This window comes from Oryctolagus cuniculus, chromosome 12 (assembly GCF_964237555.1).
Source record: "Oryctolagus cuniculus chromosome 12, mOryCun1.1, whole genome shotgun sequence".
In the NCBI taxonomy this organism is placed as follows: domain Eukaryota; kingdom Metazoa; phylum Chordata; class Mammalia; order Lagomorpha; family Leporidae; genus Oryctolagus; species Oryctolagus cuniculus.
Window position 1 is genome coordinate 41,704,474 of NC_091443.1, and position 16,067 is coordinate 41,720,540.

Here is a 16,067-nt window from a genome sequence, read left to right on the forward strand (position 1 = left end):
AAATCTTTGAAAGGATCTGTGACACCCAAAGTAAAACAAATCACTGTTAAAATTATGTGTGAGCCTTACTCCACAGACACCAGTAAGAATTCTTAAAAATGATCAGGAAAAGTTTGCAATTAAAAAAAGAACACCTGTGTTCATGCTGAAAGTGGGCCCAAGAACTTTCATTAGCTAATTAGCACCCACTGACTTAAGGCTTCTGTTGATGTTTCCACACCGTCACACGGCTGAGCTGGAGCAGCAATCCTACTGATGGTTTTCCTGCCATGATTCCATCATAAGGAAGCTGCACTGAATTTCAGCCGTCATGTGGTTCAGCACCTGGCTACAGGTAAATCCATTCCCAAGATATACCAGAAGAGGAACTGTTGATTTTTCAGAAACGTGACTACACTCATCCTTCCTTGGCAAAACCGCGTTGACATGGGTCATGGAAGGAACCCTCAGAATCCGAAGGTTTCACCTCTGAGAAGGCCGTGGAGATGTTCTCAGTGTTACACACACCTGGCAGAGATTTTTTTTTTATCTCCCTTTGTCTCTGTTTGCCACTTTAGGCTGCTGTCCTGTGCCATTCGAGGTAGGACACCATAATGTGTGTGGAGAGATACTCGGGAAATGACAGCGGTGCTGGTGGCCACTGAAGAGTGGATTAGAAACTGCAAGTCCCCCGCAGAGGAAACTCCCCTCCAAAGACCACAGCTAAGGGAGCGACCCAATTAGTCCTCACTCCTCTAATTTCCCTGATTACATATCTCCTTTTACCCCATGTGCTATACCTAGTAAGTTCCCCCAGACATAGACCTAATCAAGAAGGCAGAATATTGATGCAATGCAATTTAAATGAGAGCTGTGTTAGGCGAAGATACATGACCAACAATGAGAGCTAAACAACAGGGAGGCCCCTAAGGCATCCAAAGTGGCTGGTCCAGATAAGGCGCTACTGTGGATATCAAAGCAAATGAGGACAGAGACAACCGGATGTCAGCTCAGAGCTGGGAAACTGCACTGGAGACTTAGTGTGGCAATCCATGCAGCAACAACTTCCATTACCCTCCGCCAAATTAGCAGGTGCACTTCCTTGGCCAGATTTCTTGCTTATGGATACCTGAATGGGTGTCAGAGTCCTTGAAAGGAGGGTAAATGTAACTCCTTGGGGGCGATGGCATCACCAAGTCCTGATACACTGGTGCTGTGGGATATGTAAGCTACAAGGGGAGGGTCTTCATCAGGCAAGAGCTTTGCTTTAAAAAACTTCTGTTATTTAGTTTTGCATATGTTGAAGTCCAGCTCATGCTGCCTCCTTTGGACTTAATCCTACTTAACCCCTGAAGCAGATGGGTTAAGAGGGAAGCCTGGGAGCCTAACTGCCTGGATTCATTCGGGCTTCTCAGCAGCTATGTAAGAGCCATATGAAAACAGTAAAGCATTTCACTCACTAAGGCCTCAGTTTCACCACCTGCAAAATGGGCATGAGAGAATGCAAATTTAGAATACTGACAACAGAAGTTTTAAAGTAATACTGTTGTATGGGTTAATAAGTATAGAACAATGGGTGCCATAGAGCCCATGTTCAATAAATGGCACCTTTGCTACCATGCTTGCTGTCGGGACCATTAGAACAGATACTAAGTGATGAGAAAGTCAGGAAGGTCCAGTTGCTAGGGTTGCAGAAGAAATCGAGAGAAATACAATGACCTGCACTGGCTAAGGCTTAATATTTTGGATCTTTAAGAGAAGAGAAAGATGCACAGAATGGTAATAAATTTTGGGGAATATTGGGAGTACAGAGAAATTATCATCGCTGTTTCTTTTTATTTGTGTTTATTGTGTGGTGGTGGGGTGATTACCAGCTTTATTGGAATGTTTTATAAGCTGCTGGATTTACTTACTGAGAATGAAAAGATAAATAGGGATGTTATTCAGCTGTGTCATATCGTGGCTTCTCATCAGCACTTCCCCTAACTTCCAGAGGAGGTTAATTAATGAAGGCCGGTCCCAGTGGCGGGAGAAGGGAACAGCTGGGTGCATCCAGCTCACTTGGGGAAGACTGGCTGACTCCTGCAGACAGCAGCAGTTCTAGAGAGGGGAACAGGCGCAGGGTGGAGAAGTTCATGGAGAAAGACATACTGACAGGGTGTGTCACAAGTGTGTGGTCGCTTGAATATTCTATGATGTGACAAGATCTGAAATAGCCTCTAAATCGTTCCCAATCCTGGATGTTCAAGGTTGCACTTTCTGATGTTTTGTTTCTCGAAGGTTCTTTGCTGGAGCAAGGGGTCTTGTTAATCCTAAAAATAAGTTGTTTCAGACGTGGTTTGCTTTCATTTGTTTTCTTGGTGGTCCCTTCTGTTTCACCACTTAGAGGTGATGCACCACCTTCTCGGGGAGACCCTCTGTGCATCCCCTCCCCCGCCAGCCACACCCTCACATCACCTTGCTTCATTCTCTGCATAGGCACACTGTGTGCATACTGGCTAAGTGTGTGGGGCGCGGAGTCAGATTCCCAAGATCACTGTGTGATGGTGGGCATACTAATTAACACTCCAGCCTTAGTCTCTTTGTCTGTAATGTGGAAACAACAGGAGTACTTTGCCCTAGGACTTTTGTGCAGAATGATACTGTTTAAAAAAAGATTTAGGGGCCAGCACTGTGATGTAGCTGGTAAAGCCACCACTTGCAGTGGCATCCCATAGGGGCGCCAGTTTGTGTCCTAACTGCTCCTCTTCCAATCCAGCTCTCTGCTTATAGCCTGGGAAATCAGTAGAAGATGGCCCAAGTCCTTGGGCTCCTGCATCCATGTGGGAGTCCCGGAAGAAGCTCCTGGCTTCTGGCTTCAAATTGGCCCAGATTTAGCCATTGCAGCCATTTGGGGATTCAACTAGTGGATGGAAGACCTCTCTCTCTCTTCCACTCTCTAACTCTGCCTTTCAAGTAAAATAAATCTTTAAAAACCTCTGTAAAAAAAAAAAAAAGATTTATTATATCTTTAAAAAAGGCTCTGTAAACAAATAATTTATTATATTTATTTGAAAGGCAGAGTTACAGAGTGAGTGAGAGAAAGACAGAAAGAGATTTTCCACCTGCTACTTCACTCCCCAAATGGCTGCAATGGCAAAGGCCAGGTCATGCCAAAGTCAGGAGCCTGGAACTCCATATAGGTCTCCCATGTGGGTGACATCCTTGGCCCTTCTCATGCACGTTAGCAGGGAGCTGAATCAGAAGTGGAACAGTCAGGACTCGAACCGGCACTCATATAGGATGGTGGCATTCACTAGCCCCAAATGAATAGAACTTGTAAACCTACAAGGGTACTTTGGGTTTTGGAAAAATGAAATAAAAAGGGAAGTCTGGTGCAAAAAATTTTGAAATGTCTATCTTTTCTTATGCTGTGTGTTTTCTGTGAACTTGTTTCGACAGAAGACTTATATTGTAGAGCACTTATATGTCAGCTGTTGATGCTTCAGCCTCTCCTGCCCTCTGAAACCAGTCTCTTTATTTACTTATTGAAGTCTGTCTCTCTCTGCTTAGAATGTAAACGCCATGAAAAGTAGGCCTCTATTGTTCAGTGCTGGGTTTTTAAGATCTAGAACACATCCCATTCTTGGAGCGCAATAAATATGCAGTGAATGAATGCAAGAAGGAAAATTCTATCAGTGTTTAAGATGTTAACTTGTCTAAGTTTAGGCCATGCAGCAAAAGCAGCTCTCCCAAGGTGTCCATACGGCAAAGCAAACAGAACCCTAGCTATTTGGTCTCCTGCCTAAATTGAAACTCTATTTTATCCATGTTTTTTTGTTTTTGTTTTTGTTTAACCTATACATCCCACTTTTTTGTAAATCCAAAATTTTGCAGAGATTCAGATCTCTAGTTTGTATGATCAAAGTAAGAACATTCTTTGTTTTCCAAAACTTAAATTCTCTAATGATACCGATTATAGTAAATATTGTTTTTCCAAACTACATGTCATCCCTTCTCTCCTTCTTCCCTCCTGGGATATATTGCCTACAGAGCAATAAAAGCCAGCAAAGATGAAAGAAGAATGCTGAGAGATGAAAAAGTAGGAGTGGGAAGGAACCCCCACGCCTCCTAAAATCTGCACTGCAAAGTCTTCCTGGTTTTGAAATAACAATAGTCTTGACCCTTTAGTCTGTTTAGAAAACTCCATGCTTTGCTAAAGCTACACAGCTAAGGAATCCACACACCGTGTTCAGCAATGCAGGGAAACACAGAATGGTCCCAAGGATGGGGTGTGATTTTTTTTGCCTTCTCCTTTGTCACAAGTTGCACAGGGCACAGTAGCGCTGCCCTGCTGCTCTCACCTCCCCCTCCCCCGGGAGGTTAGGGGGGCTCCACAGGTGCCTGACAGCCAAGGGGCAGCTCAGCTAGAGGCCGGTCTTGGAAGGGCCTGCACCCCACCTCCCTGCTTCATGTTCTGCAGAATGAATGTCAAGGAAAGTGCCTGGCCATGACTTCTATGCAGCTGCTAGTGTCTTGATGACTTCTATACGGTTTCTAAGGACAGATGATCATGGCTGTGCCACCCCCTGACAGTTCCACGGTCACCCTAAAGAACTGAGCTCTCAGAAGTTTGAGACTGGAAAACGGGGAAGCGTTGTATGGGCTATAGTCACAGTGCCTTCCGTTTGTATTTGCCCTCCCATATATAATAAATACTGCCGCAGAGGTTGGTTAGTATCTTGTAACACTGATAAGATTCAGCTTGCCAAAAGCATTTCATGAATTTCATAGGTCTTCATTTGTGTTGCTATAGGAACTAGAGTGTTAAAATTCCCTCAGATTAGAAAGAAGGCTTTTCTATCCTTAACCTTAAAATTATGAAGATGAAGATTATGACTGCAGATCTGGTCTTCACTGCTGGGGAACATTTTCTCTGGAGGTGGTGGTGTCAATGGAGGCAAAGGTATACCTGAGTGTTCAGTAGTTAGAATTGCAATATTTTCTAAAATTCAACTTGGCTTTCTTATGTGTGCATACAAATTCCTGTGGCCAAGATGTTCTTACAAAATTGATAGCCTTTCTCTGGGGGGTGGGGGGGTGGAAGGAGGGAGTGGCAGAAGTACATTCTAGAACATTCATCTGAATGACTGACACAAGCTCAACTCACCTTCTCCATCAAAGTGAATGGCCTGTAGGTACCACAGTATCTGGTGCACTGTTAGCCAGGGTGACACTCCAGAGGGCGGCTTTGTACCCCAGGAATGTCTGAAGTGAGAAGGAGAGGAGTAAAGCAGTTCTAACTTTGAGAAGGGAAGATGACCGGGGAACCCTAAGTGTTGGCCAGGGTCACGTGTGCCAAGTCTATGGACCCAAAGCTGCTGGAAAACTCAATGCAAATGATGTAGAATTGGCCCCAGATGAACATAGGTGCCCTCCTAGAACCCACTTACCTTGTATCCTGATGATTTGATGTGCACGCCGCGTTTGGTCAGAGTAGATTTCATTCGGATGAAAAAGGAACGCTCGAGGGTGTTGTCAGTGGTTAGCAGACTGGGGCTGGTTGACTCCACTGAGGAATACAAAAACACACACAGGGTTTAGAGCTCTACACAGGCCCTCAGCGACTGCGCAGGTGCAATCCTTGAGTTCCCTAAAGATAAATGACTGAGGGGTGCTAAGAGCATAGTAATCAGTGTACCTCATTTAGAAAATGTTTGCTTCGCAGAAAAGAAAAAGAAAAATTAATGTATCTAAAGCAACTCCCTTCTGGTTTTTAGCAAGAGCTTTGCAGTGCTTGTAACTCCTGGCAGTTGGCCAAGTGGGGTCTACTAGTAATTGCGTGTAGCTCACTTTCGAGATACTGGTCCGTGTCCTGAGAAAGAAGCAGCCCACGTGTGTCTGGGCTCAACCCAGGCCCAGGCAGAGAGGTTTCTGATGAAGGGCGCGGAGCCTCCCTCTCTGTCCTCCCTGTAAACCTCTTCTTGCATTGTTGGCCTCCCGGGGAGTTCCAGGAACCACAAACTCATTACAGTTGGATACTGTGTGCTGACCGTATCCTTGGCCCTTGATAGGTTTCCGTCATGGCAGGGAAAAACAAGCACACAGTCTTCTCCCATGACTCAAGACAGAGAGATGAGGCTGGGATGTGCAGACAGAAACCAAATAAAAACTGCACGAGACATCCCCTTCCCATGGCTGTCAGTAAGGGCAGAGTCTCCCCATCCCCCACCCAGATAGGCGCAGTCTCTGTTTTGTTCACTTCTCCGCTGTAGAGATAAGAAGATAATACTTTCTCCTCTGAAACAATGGAGTTATTCTTGCCTTTTATATGTTTGTAAGCTACGCAGAACGTTCTGGTTTAGGAAACTTAAAGTGGCAGTTTGCGGTCTTGATGATCTAGAAATACATTTAAGCAACCAGATCAGAAGACAACATAAACCCATTTTCGTTAAAAAAAAAATAGTAATAGGCTTCTGAGTCTTTTCCTGCAAAGAAATTAATTTGGGGATAAAAGTATTTATTTACTTGAGAGTCACAGAGAGAGCTCCAATTCACTTGTTCACTCTCCAAATGCATGTAGTGGTCCCAGGCTGGGGGCTGGAGCTGGAGACGGGAACTCAGCCATCTCCCTTGTGGGTGGCAGGGACCCAAATACGTGAGCCATCATCTGCTCCCTCCCAGCGTCTGTATCTATTCGCAGGAAGCTGGAATTGCAATGGGAACGGAGCCCAGACTCGAACCTAGGCACTCTGATATGGGATTCAAGTGTCCCAGCCTTTATCTCAAATGCCTACCTTTAATATTGAGATTTTTAAAATTCTAATACATACTCCACTTTAATTCTTCCTAACAATTATTTTGAAGTTTTTCTTATTTAGACGTCAAAAACAATATGTTCAACGGCAAACAGGGTTTCTTTTGTGTAATCCTGATGCTAACACTAATGTTCTCTCGAGTGGAAGGAAATAAAGACATAAAATAGAGACTGAAGAACTAAGTATATGTGAAAATAGTTATTAAACATGGGGAAAAGTTGGCAAAACAAGCTATTAAATTTTAAATCATGAACTGTAATCCACATATTTTCAAGGGTAAATAATCTCAGTTTTCATACTGGATTCGATTCTCAGATGAAAGAACATAGGTACTCTTGCAGTTTGTGGTCTGGGGCTTTTCTTAGCGCTTTCTTCTCTCAATGTGACTGTATTTTGCTGTTTTTGTGGCATTTCTATTCTGGTGTGATGGAGCCACTGACAAGTGTCCCTTTCTTATGTGTCTCTCTTAAGGTCTTTTTTTTTATTTTAGAGAGCATGGATCTGATGTCATTTTAAATGTACAGCTTTTTATCACTCGAGGGAAAAGCAGAGCCATGTTATATTTAGTACTTTCATTTCTTCTGATTAAATATGAATTACTATGAAATTTTTCTCATCATCTAACACGCCATAATACGCCAACAGCTTTTTAATACACTATATAAGCACAAACTTCTGCTCTAAGAGTTTAATTTGCCCCTCTAATCCAATCACATCAACCTTATTTCTCTTATCAGAGATTCCCATTTTGAATTAAATGAGCTCATTAGTTTTAATCAAAAGCAGAGAGATCAAAACTTAAACGTAAATGCTTTAGATCAGAACTGTCAGTCAGCCGTGCAGTTCTATTTTACTAAAACACAAGATCAGAGACCCTTAGAACCAATTTTTTCTCGTAAGGGATGCCGAGAGCTTGAAGATGCTATATGCTTTTTTTTTCTTCCTCCCAAGGACAGATTATACATTTAAGGTTAGACTTAATTTATAGCGGTTTTTTCATCCTGGTGGAAATGGAAAATATGCCAATCCACTGTTGTCCCTTTTGCACGTATTGGCCTTGGTCCTCAGAGACATGAACTAACAGTGAAGCCATCAGAATCCACGCCATAGGCTCAGCCTGAAAAATTCAGCTCTGTTCAGCAAGATTGTGCTCGCCAACAGCTGAGCAAAAATGAAACATCCCGGAGAAGGGAAATGTATTTTGGGGCTAGAATCCTGGAAACCCTGACCCAGCCACTTAACTGCAGAAGGGTGGGTAATTCAGGCATTGTGAGAAATTATTGCTTTCCGGATGGAAGCCGCACGGCAAAACACTTCAAGTGTACATTACAGTCCACAGCATGGATGCTTCCGGCTGGGTGGAGACACAAGTCTCGAATGAGCTGTGGAGCCACACTCTGTTTCGTGCCCTGACTGAGGCAGGAGGACGGCACCGCCAAGGTTATGGCAGTCACCGCCTCCACAGACAGGGCAGTGTGAATGACAAATGCTTCATTGGAATGGAAACTGGTCCTCAAGCTTTGTCTCAAGAGCAGGGCACTATGGACGGAGGGGCCGCCTAGAGATGAGCTTGATTGCTGAGCACGATTCCCACTTTCATGCCACGTGACCTCCCAGTTCCGAGGACGGGGCAGCAGTAGCCTACCGTGCTGCCCTCTTTGAAAGGGATGTAGAAGGGACTCACTCACAGTACACTTATGGCCAAACTCCCGCGGGCGCTACAAGGAAGAGGGTATTTCACAAATTTGTGGCAAATGAAATTAAAAGATGAGCATTGTGTTTTGGTGCAAAAATGCTTAGAATTCATGCATACAGTGGTCTTCAAAAAGTTCATGGAAGGGGTGAACATTTGGCTTAGCAGTTAAGATGCAGCCTGGGATGCCTGCATCCCATATAGGAGTGCCTGGGTTTGAGTTCCAGTTCTACTTCTGATTCTAGCTTCCTGCTAATACATGCCCTTGGAGGCAGAAGGTGATGGCTTAAGTGATTGGTTCCCTGCCACCCAGGTGGGAAATTCGAATCAGGTTCTGAGATCCTGGCTTTGCCCTGGTCTAGCACTAGCTGTTGCAGGCATGTGGGGGAGTAAGCCAGCATTTGGAAGATCTCTGTCTGTCCCTTTGTATATTATGAAAACAAAACAAAACTATGCATCAATTTCAAGTTCTTCTCACCAAAATGAATGTATTTTTGAAAAAATTTATTTGAAAGGCAAAGTAACAGAGCAAGAGACAAAGAAAGAGACAAAGAGATGTTCTATCTGCTGGTTCACTCACCAGATGGCTGCGCTGGGCTGCAGCCAGGGGTCAGGACCTGGGCCACCCTCTGCTGCTTTCCCAGGCACATTAGCAGGAAACTGGCTTGGAAGTAGAGCCACCAGGACTTAAACTGGCGCTCCAATATGGTATGCTGGTGTTGTAAGTGGCAGCTTCACCTGCTGCACCACAACACTTGCCCCCAAATAAACCATAAGTTCCATGTCTGAGAACTTTTTGAAGTCCCCTTGTATACTGGGTTGACCCTAACTGTGACAATAGTGTCACTCATGTGAAAAGATGGGTTCTTTCCATGTGACCCATAAGACTGGCAGCTTTTAGAAGCGAAGCTTTTTGAACTGTCTCAGGTGAAAGGCATGATTTTGATGAAGTTGCCATTAGAGGAGCGACAAGGCAGCATGCCACGGTGGTGTGCATGGGACCATGGTACTGAACAGAGAAGGGATGTGTGTGTACGTGTGTGCATGTGTAAGTGTAGCATGCATGTGTGTAGGAGGTGATGAGAAAAGTCACCTCTAGACCAAGACCAGTGCTCAACAAAGACAATGGAACCAGTTTACATATACGAAGCATTGTAGAGTGCCTTCTAGATAGGCAATGTGTTTCTGTCACTTCTTGAGGCAGGCCATGACGGCTACACCTTCTGATAAGAAATCTGGGATGCAAACCAGTTATACAAGGGGTCTTCACAAAGTTCACGGAAGATGTATACCATGAAAAAAACTGCATGGGTTTCCAATTTGGGGGGACCAAACCACCGTTTTTGTTATTGTTTTTTTAAATTCTGTCTTAGCATGAACGTTTGAAGTCCCCTTGCATCTGCTTCCTAAGCCACAGGCAAACTCTACGCATAAAGCGGGACTGAATGGTCAGTCTAGTTGTGCTCAGTTTTGACCTATGCATGACCAAGTAGGAGGTAAAAAGCAAAAACAAGACCTGGAAACTGAGCTAAATGGAACATACTTTCCTTTGCTGAAAATGATCTCAGCTCTTGCCACGTCTGTTTGGGCGTATTTTGTAAAATGCACAGGTCAATGTATAGCCAAAGTTGCTATAATTTTTCTGTTGGAAAGGCCACTCTGTTGGGAAATCATAAGTTACCCCCCATCTGTTGACGATAACTGGTGATGTGGCTGCAGCTCTTGCTCTCTTTATGAAGGGGCAGGGGGCAGACAGGCCACTACAGAGAGGAACTGAGGCTTCCTCCTGACAGTTGCATCAGAGAACCCGGGGTAGTTTCTCTTCCAGCCCTGCTTAAGCCTTCAGGTGCCTACACTCTGGCTGCCACCTCAGTTGCAACCTCATGAGAGGCCCTGAGCTAGTACTGCCCAGATAAGTTGTTCCTTGATGCTTGCCCTGCGAAGATGAGGTGCAATGTCTTTATTTTTCCAAAGCTGTCAATATTTGGAGGGATTGTTCTGTAACAGCAGATGACTAGCATAAAATCCCTGTAGAACCTTTTTAAAGAAAAATCGTACCTTTTTTGTTAAGCTATTTATTTGAAAGTCAGAGTTACAGAGAAAGAGAGGCAGAGACAGAGCCTCCATCAGCTGGTTCACTCCCCAAATGGCCAGGTTAAAGCCAAGAGACTCATCCAAGTCTCCCATTTGGGTGCAGGGGCCTAAGCACCTGGGCCATCCTCTGCTGCTTTCCCAGGCACATTAGCAGCGAGCCGGAGTGGAAGTGCAGCAGCCAAGTCTCGAACCTGCACCCATATGGGATCCTGGTGTTGCAGGCATCAGCTTAACCTGCTATGCCATAGGACCAGCCCCAAGAGATTACTTTTTTTTAATGTATATAATTTGCAAAGGATGCTACCAGCACAGCCACGTATGAGACTGTCCCATCCTGAGAAGCAGGGCTGGTGCCTTGTTGGTCTTTGTTGTTATCTATTTCCTGCTCTTCTCTGGGCTCCCTCGTTCCCTTCAAGTGCCTAGGATTGTGTTTTACACAAGTAGCATTCAGCTCTGCATGTGGAAATAAAGAGATATTCAGATGGGTTCTTTTTGTCCCTGCCACTCTCTCATAGGAAACAAGATCTGGTCTCAAAACAGTGGCGTGGCGGGGGAAGAGGAGGGAGGGATCATTACGTCCTCCCTTGGATTTATTCATCTCTAAGGAAGCGATTTCTGCAAAGTGTTCTTTTCAGAGTCTTGGTGGCCAGGCGGGTGTGTAGTCAAGAGTGTTGGCCTGATTTCTCCCAGAACGAGGGAACACTTCGTCCTCTGTCTTTTGAGAGTTGGTTTTCACCCCGCTGGCCTGTCTTCTGGGATCTGCCAGGGAACTCGGATGCGGGCAGAGATCCTGGGTAAACTAGAGTGGGTGGTGAGGCAGTGCCTCCTTTTCTTTGTGGTCACAGCTTGCACCAGCCTCTGCTGACAATGCAGTTGTAGCTGCTACTCTTTGGCTCGCCCAGCCTCGGGGCTTGCTCTGGAGTACGACAGAAAACGAGCCCCCTGTATTTCAATCTCATTATGGTGGACACCGGCTTCCACCCAGTTTGTGTGTCTTCTGCTTTGTTTAGGAGCTCGTGAATCAGTCACTGAAACTCTGGGCCATCCCTGTGAGAATAATTGTGGTTCAATAATGATGTCATAAAATTCTTTCAAGGTAACATTAAAAATAATGTGCCAACCCATGCACCTGCCAGGGTGAACTCGCTGGCACTGGCTGGGATCAGAGTCGGGATGTAGAAGGCTGCCTTTCAGGTGTCCTGGGCCTGCCAGGGCTGATGCCATGGTGAGGCTGTCGCCTGAAGGAGAGGCGTGTGTTTGGGGCTGCCTGCTACTCCGCAGTTGGTGTTTGCTCAACACCACTCTGGGGAAATGCACACAGTGACAGAGTCAAGCTGCCACCCGTGGCTGTTTCTATACCCAATAGCTAAGCCATGGCAAAGTTCAAGGGGGCGGGGGGGAGGAAACGAGCCTTGTAAAGATGGCCTTTTGGGAGCACATAGGACCCAGGATGACCCACTCGACACAGGCTGTGCGTGTCGAAGGATGTGCCATCTGAACACTGCAAGCCAGCGTTGTAACTGTTCCTGGAAACTCCCTATAAATGTTGCCATTGGAGGGATCTATTCTGGGAGAAAGACACAGCAACTCCTCCTGGGATGCTGCATGGATCCCATTAACATTATTGGGTACGGGATCCAGCGTGGCAATGCTTTTATTGCGTCCGTAAAGTGGTTACGAGCCAATTCTTCATACAAAACATGCTCAGGAACATTGAGGCTTTTTTTCCCCCTTATTTTCTGTTCCTCCTTTATTTCCTTTCTCCCTACTTTCTTTCCTTTTCTTCACTTTTTTTTTTTTTAATGACAGACATGATGTCAGACAAAGGGCATCCAGACTTAGTCTTTGTAGTACAATACAAAATAATACATAAACACCTTTGCGAAGGCAGCTCAAAGCCCCATGTTTTCTATTAAAAAGTCATGTTCAATCTTCACTGTTGATAGAACCGAATAGCTAACACAGGGAACATTGTATATCAGAAAGGTCAATAGTTATTATGAGCTACAAATATATTTTTTTTCTATCCTTCAGGCTGTTTAGCGCATATCACAGCATGAGCAGCTGTCTCCTTTAATGCTTTTAAAATTAGAATCCCAAAGAGGAAGGAAAAATTATGGTTGCAATGATTGCTCTTTGCTTTTGTAAGTTTACTTTAATATACTGTTTTATATACATGAATCTTTGGTGCAGCCTATCCATGGGGCCATGAACTGGTTGCCAGGACTGGGTTGAGCGGCCATGTTTATTTTCTTAGCATTCCGGCCAAATCTCCAAGTCGGGCACAGATGTTGTCCACGTACTATATTTTCAAACGAAGCTATACAAGGAATCTGGTTCCAGAGGCACTTGAAAATACGCACATATGCATTCTGCCCTTCCCTGCTTTACAGCTCTCTTGCCAGCTCCAACAATACCGTGTGATGAGAAACAGCTATACAGCCCTGGGTGAAGAATCAGGCACTGATTCAAAGCATTGACGGGCAAACTGTCACTCTGTGTGCAGGCACACGGATTGAGGGTGCATGGTTCTACTTTTTTCAAAAGCTGACCATCTGTCTGTCCCTGGAACTTCTTGCCTTTACTCAGCACATGGCCGTAGAAACAACATTTTTATTCTGAAAATATGTAAGCACACATCACAGGTTGTATCCCAGCCCTCTGATTCTTTGGTCAGTTAAATCAAATACTTACTGAGTCCTTCCAGTGGTCTGGGCCCATTCATAACAGTGCTTAAATGTTGGAGGGGAGAGGAGTAAAAAAATAATCCAATAATTTCAGTTAGCGATTAATACTATAAAGTAGAGCACTGCTGAATTGGGGGTGAGAGTTGGGGGGGATGGGGACTACACTGTGGCTGGGTGGTCACAAGGGGTCTGGCATCTGAGAGACATGACTATGTCATGCGACTGTCTAGGTTAAGGGACTGTAATTTTGTGACTGAGAGTTGGCAAAGGGCTTCAAAGTCACAAAATCAGAGGAAACTATTATTTGGTTAGACATGCATTAATTAATGACGAGGAAATTCTAGAAATGTTACCTTTTGAACTTTTGTCCAAAAGCAAACTATATTGTTTGTTGGCAGTAGGCGACTTTGTAAGTAGGAACCCAGAGGAGGAGGAGGAGTTCAAGGAGGTGACGGGACAGCATGTCCGGTCCTGCCCAGATGTTTCCCCTGGTGCTGTTCTTGGGAGAATCTCCAAGGAGAGCAGCTTCCAGTGGCAAAGCAGGCTAAGCATTGAATGAATAAATGGCACACATTTCTTTTCTGAATTTCGGTGGTAAAAATAAAGAGCCCCAAATCTGTTTACTGACAAAGAGGCCCGAGCTTAGAGTTGTCTACACTGGAAATGCTGGTTGAAGAACGTAGATGCTAAGATGCTTAATGAGTAACACGGGAAGAAAAGTGAATTTCTGAAAAGAGCAGGATAAAAAAAAAATGAATGCTGGAGGGTAGGGGTAGGAGGGAGGGAGAGAGACAGGAAAGAGATGGAAAATGCTCAGAACAACTCGATCTTAATACAGTAAAGGCTGTTAGCTGAGATCCAGGAGATGGGAGGAGGAGGTGGTTTTGAGAGTAAGCAAAAGCTACGGCATGGCCCATGTAGGGAAATCAAATGGGATCCAAGAAAACAAGTACTCTGATTGCACAGGAGCTAGAAGTTGTCCGGTTTTAAAGTTAAGAGCATTAATTTTATTGTTGTTCTGTAATAATAACGCTTTGTGGTTTTCGCAAGAAACACTCAGGACAGCGAGCTTTTCTGGGACAAGAGCCAGTGCAGTGGGAGAAGAGACAAGCAAATGCCAAGTGACGGGAGCCAGGGGCCGGGGCCGGGGATAGGTGGCAGGGCGGGACAGTGACATGGGAGAGGTGGCCAGTAGGCTGGTGTCCAGACCGTGAGACTAAAAATGCTGCTGACTGCTTTTTTACAGAGTCTACATTTATAAAACTGTATTTTTCTTCCTGTGTTCACTGAAAGATTTTAAAATATGAAGTATAAATAGGGAAAAAAAATCCCCAGTAATCTTACCACCCACATATCACCATGCTTAATATTAATGTGTCTTCTTGAAGCTGTGGCAATTATTTATTTATTTCAACATTGGGATCATGCCCGTGTCTGTCAAATTTTTTAATATTAAAAAGTCATAACTCACTGGTGATAATAGCTGTGCTTTCATTAGACACTCAAGGGAGTAAATGGATGTTGGGTTTCTAGAAGCTTTGGCTGCAAACCAGTTTTATCCTTTAAAATTTTTAAATACTATTACAGTACCTGCATTTGCTCATATCAGTTCATCACTTTTAAAGATATTATTTTTAGCAGCTGTGTAATATTCCATTGTGTGGTGATAAATTTCTTGGAAGTTAATCCTCCTTTAGCTTCCTTGTTGTTTCTTAGGGTGGATTTCTAGAAAGAATATTGCTGGGTCAAAGACCATTAGCTTTCTTTTGTAAAGCTATTCATATATGGACAAGCCAGTTTCCAGAAAATTTGTACTATATCAGTTTCACGTCTGTCAGCATTGTTTGATGAGGTTAAAACCGACAGCCACTTTTAAATATTTATTATTATTTTCTGTAAAATATCAAATTAGCAAGATACAGAGAAAAGATTTCCCTGGTAGGCAATTTATCAAATCATCTTACGTTTAATTTGATTTTTATTTTTAGTGAGGTTGAGTTGTATCTTAATGCATATTTATTAGGCAATTGAATATTTTCAGTGAGTCATATATTTATGGTCTACTTTCTAATTTATGGTTTTAGTGTTTTTCTTTTTTTTTTTTTTTTTTTTTTTAATTTGACAGGTAGAGTTACAGACAGTGAGAGACAGAGAGAAAGGTCTTCCTTCCATTGGTTCACCCCCAAAATGGCTGCTATGGCCGACGCTGTGCCAATCTGAAGCCAGGAGCCAGGCGATTCTTCCTGGTCTCCCATGCAGGTGCAGGGCCCAAGCACTTGGGCCGTCCTCCACTGCCTTCCCAGGCCACAGCAGAGACCTGGACTGGAAGAGGAGCAACCGGGACTAGAACCCAGCGCCCATATGGGATGCCGGCGCCGCAGGTGGCAGATTAACCAAGTGAGCCACGGCGCTGGCCCCAGTGTTTTTCAATTTGAATGAGATTCTTATACTCAGATATACTAAGGGTGCTAAGTTTGATATAGTTCTTGCAAATGTTTCTCGATTTGCCTTTTGCTTCCTTTTAGCATGCTCATAGTATACCTGTGACTTAAGGGGTTTGTTCATTTTTACCTTGGTAACTTTTTTCTTTTCTTTTTTGTTTGTATTTTGCTTTATACTTGGGATCTTGACCACGAAGCATGATGAAAGTCTAAATCATGCCAATGGGTGGCTAAAGGTAAGGCGAAGATGTTTTGTTTTTCAGTTTTAGCAGTCAATGAATTGAACGTTGGATGTACGGCATCCTGGAAACTCAGGCTGGCATATGCCTGCGTCATGGAGGACAGAGGTTCGCAGGCAGACTGCAGAGGGTGAGCA

General features: G+C 44.2%; 1 protein-coding gene across 10 annotated transcripts in view; it reads right to left on the bottom strand.

Annotated features, from left to right (window-relative positions):
* Positions 1-16,067, bottom strand: part of NPAS3 (neuronal PAS domain protein 3) — a 927,347-nt gene that overhangs the window by 58,898 nt on the left and 852,382 nt on the right. For all 10 annotated transcript variants that reach the window (XM_070053760.1, XM_070053764.1, XM_070053762.1 and 7 more), the window contains one exon: positions 5,412-5,530. In XM_070053760.1, coding sequence (XP_069909861.1) covers positions 5,412-5,530 — 119 coding nt within the window. The remainder of the gene's footprint in view (positions 1-5,411; positions 5,531-16,067) is intronic.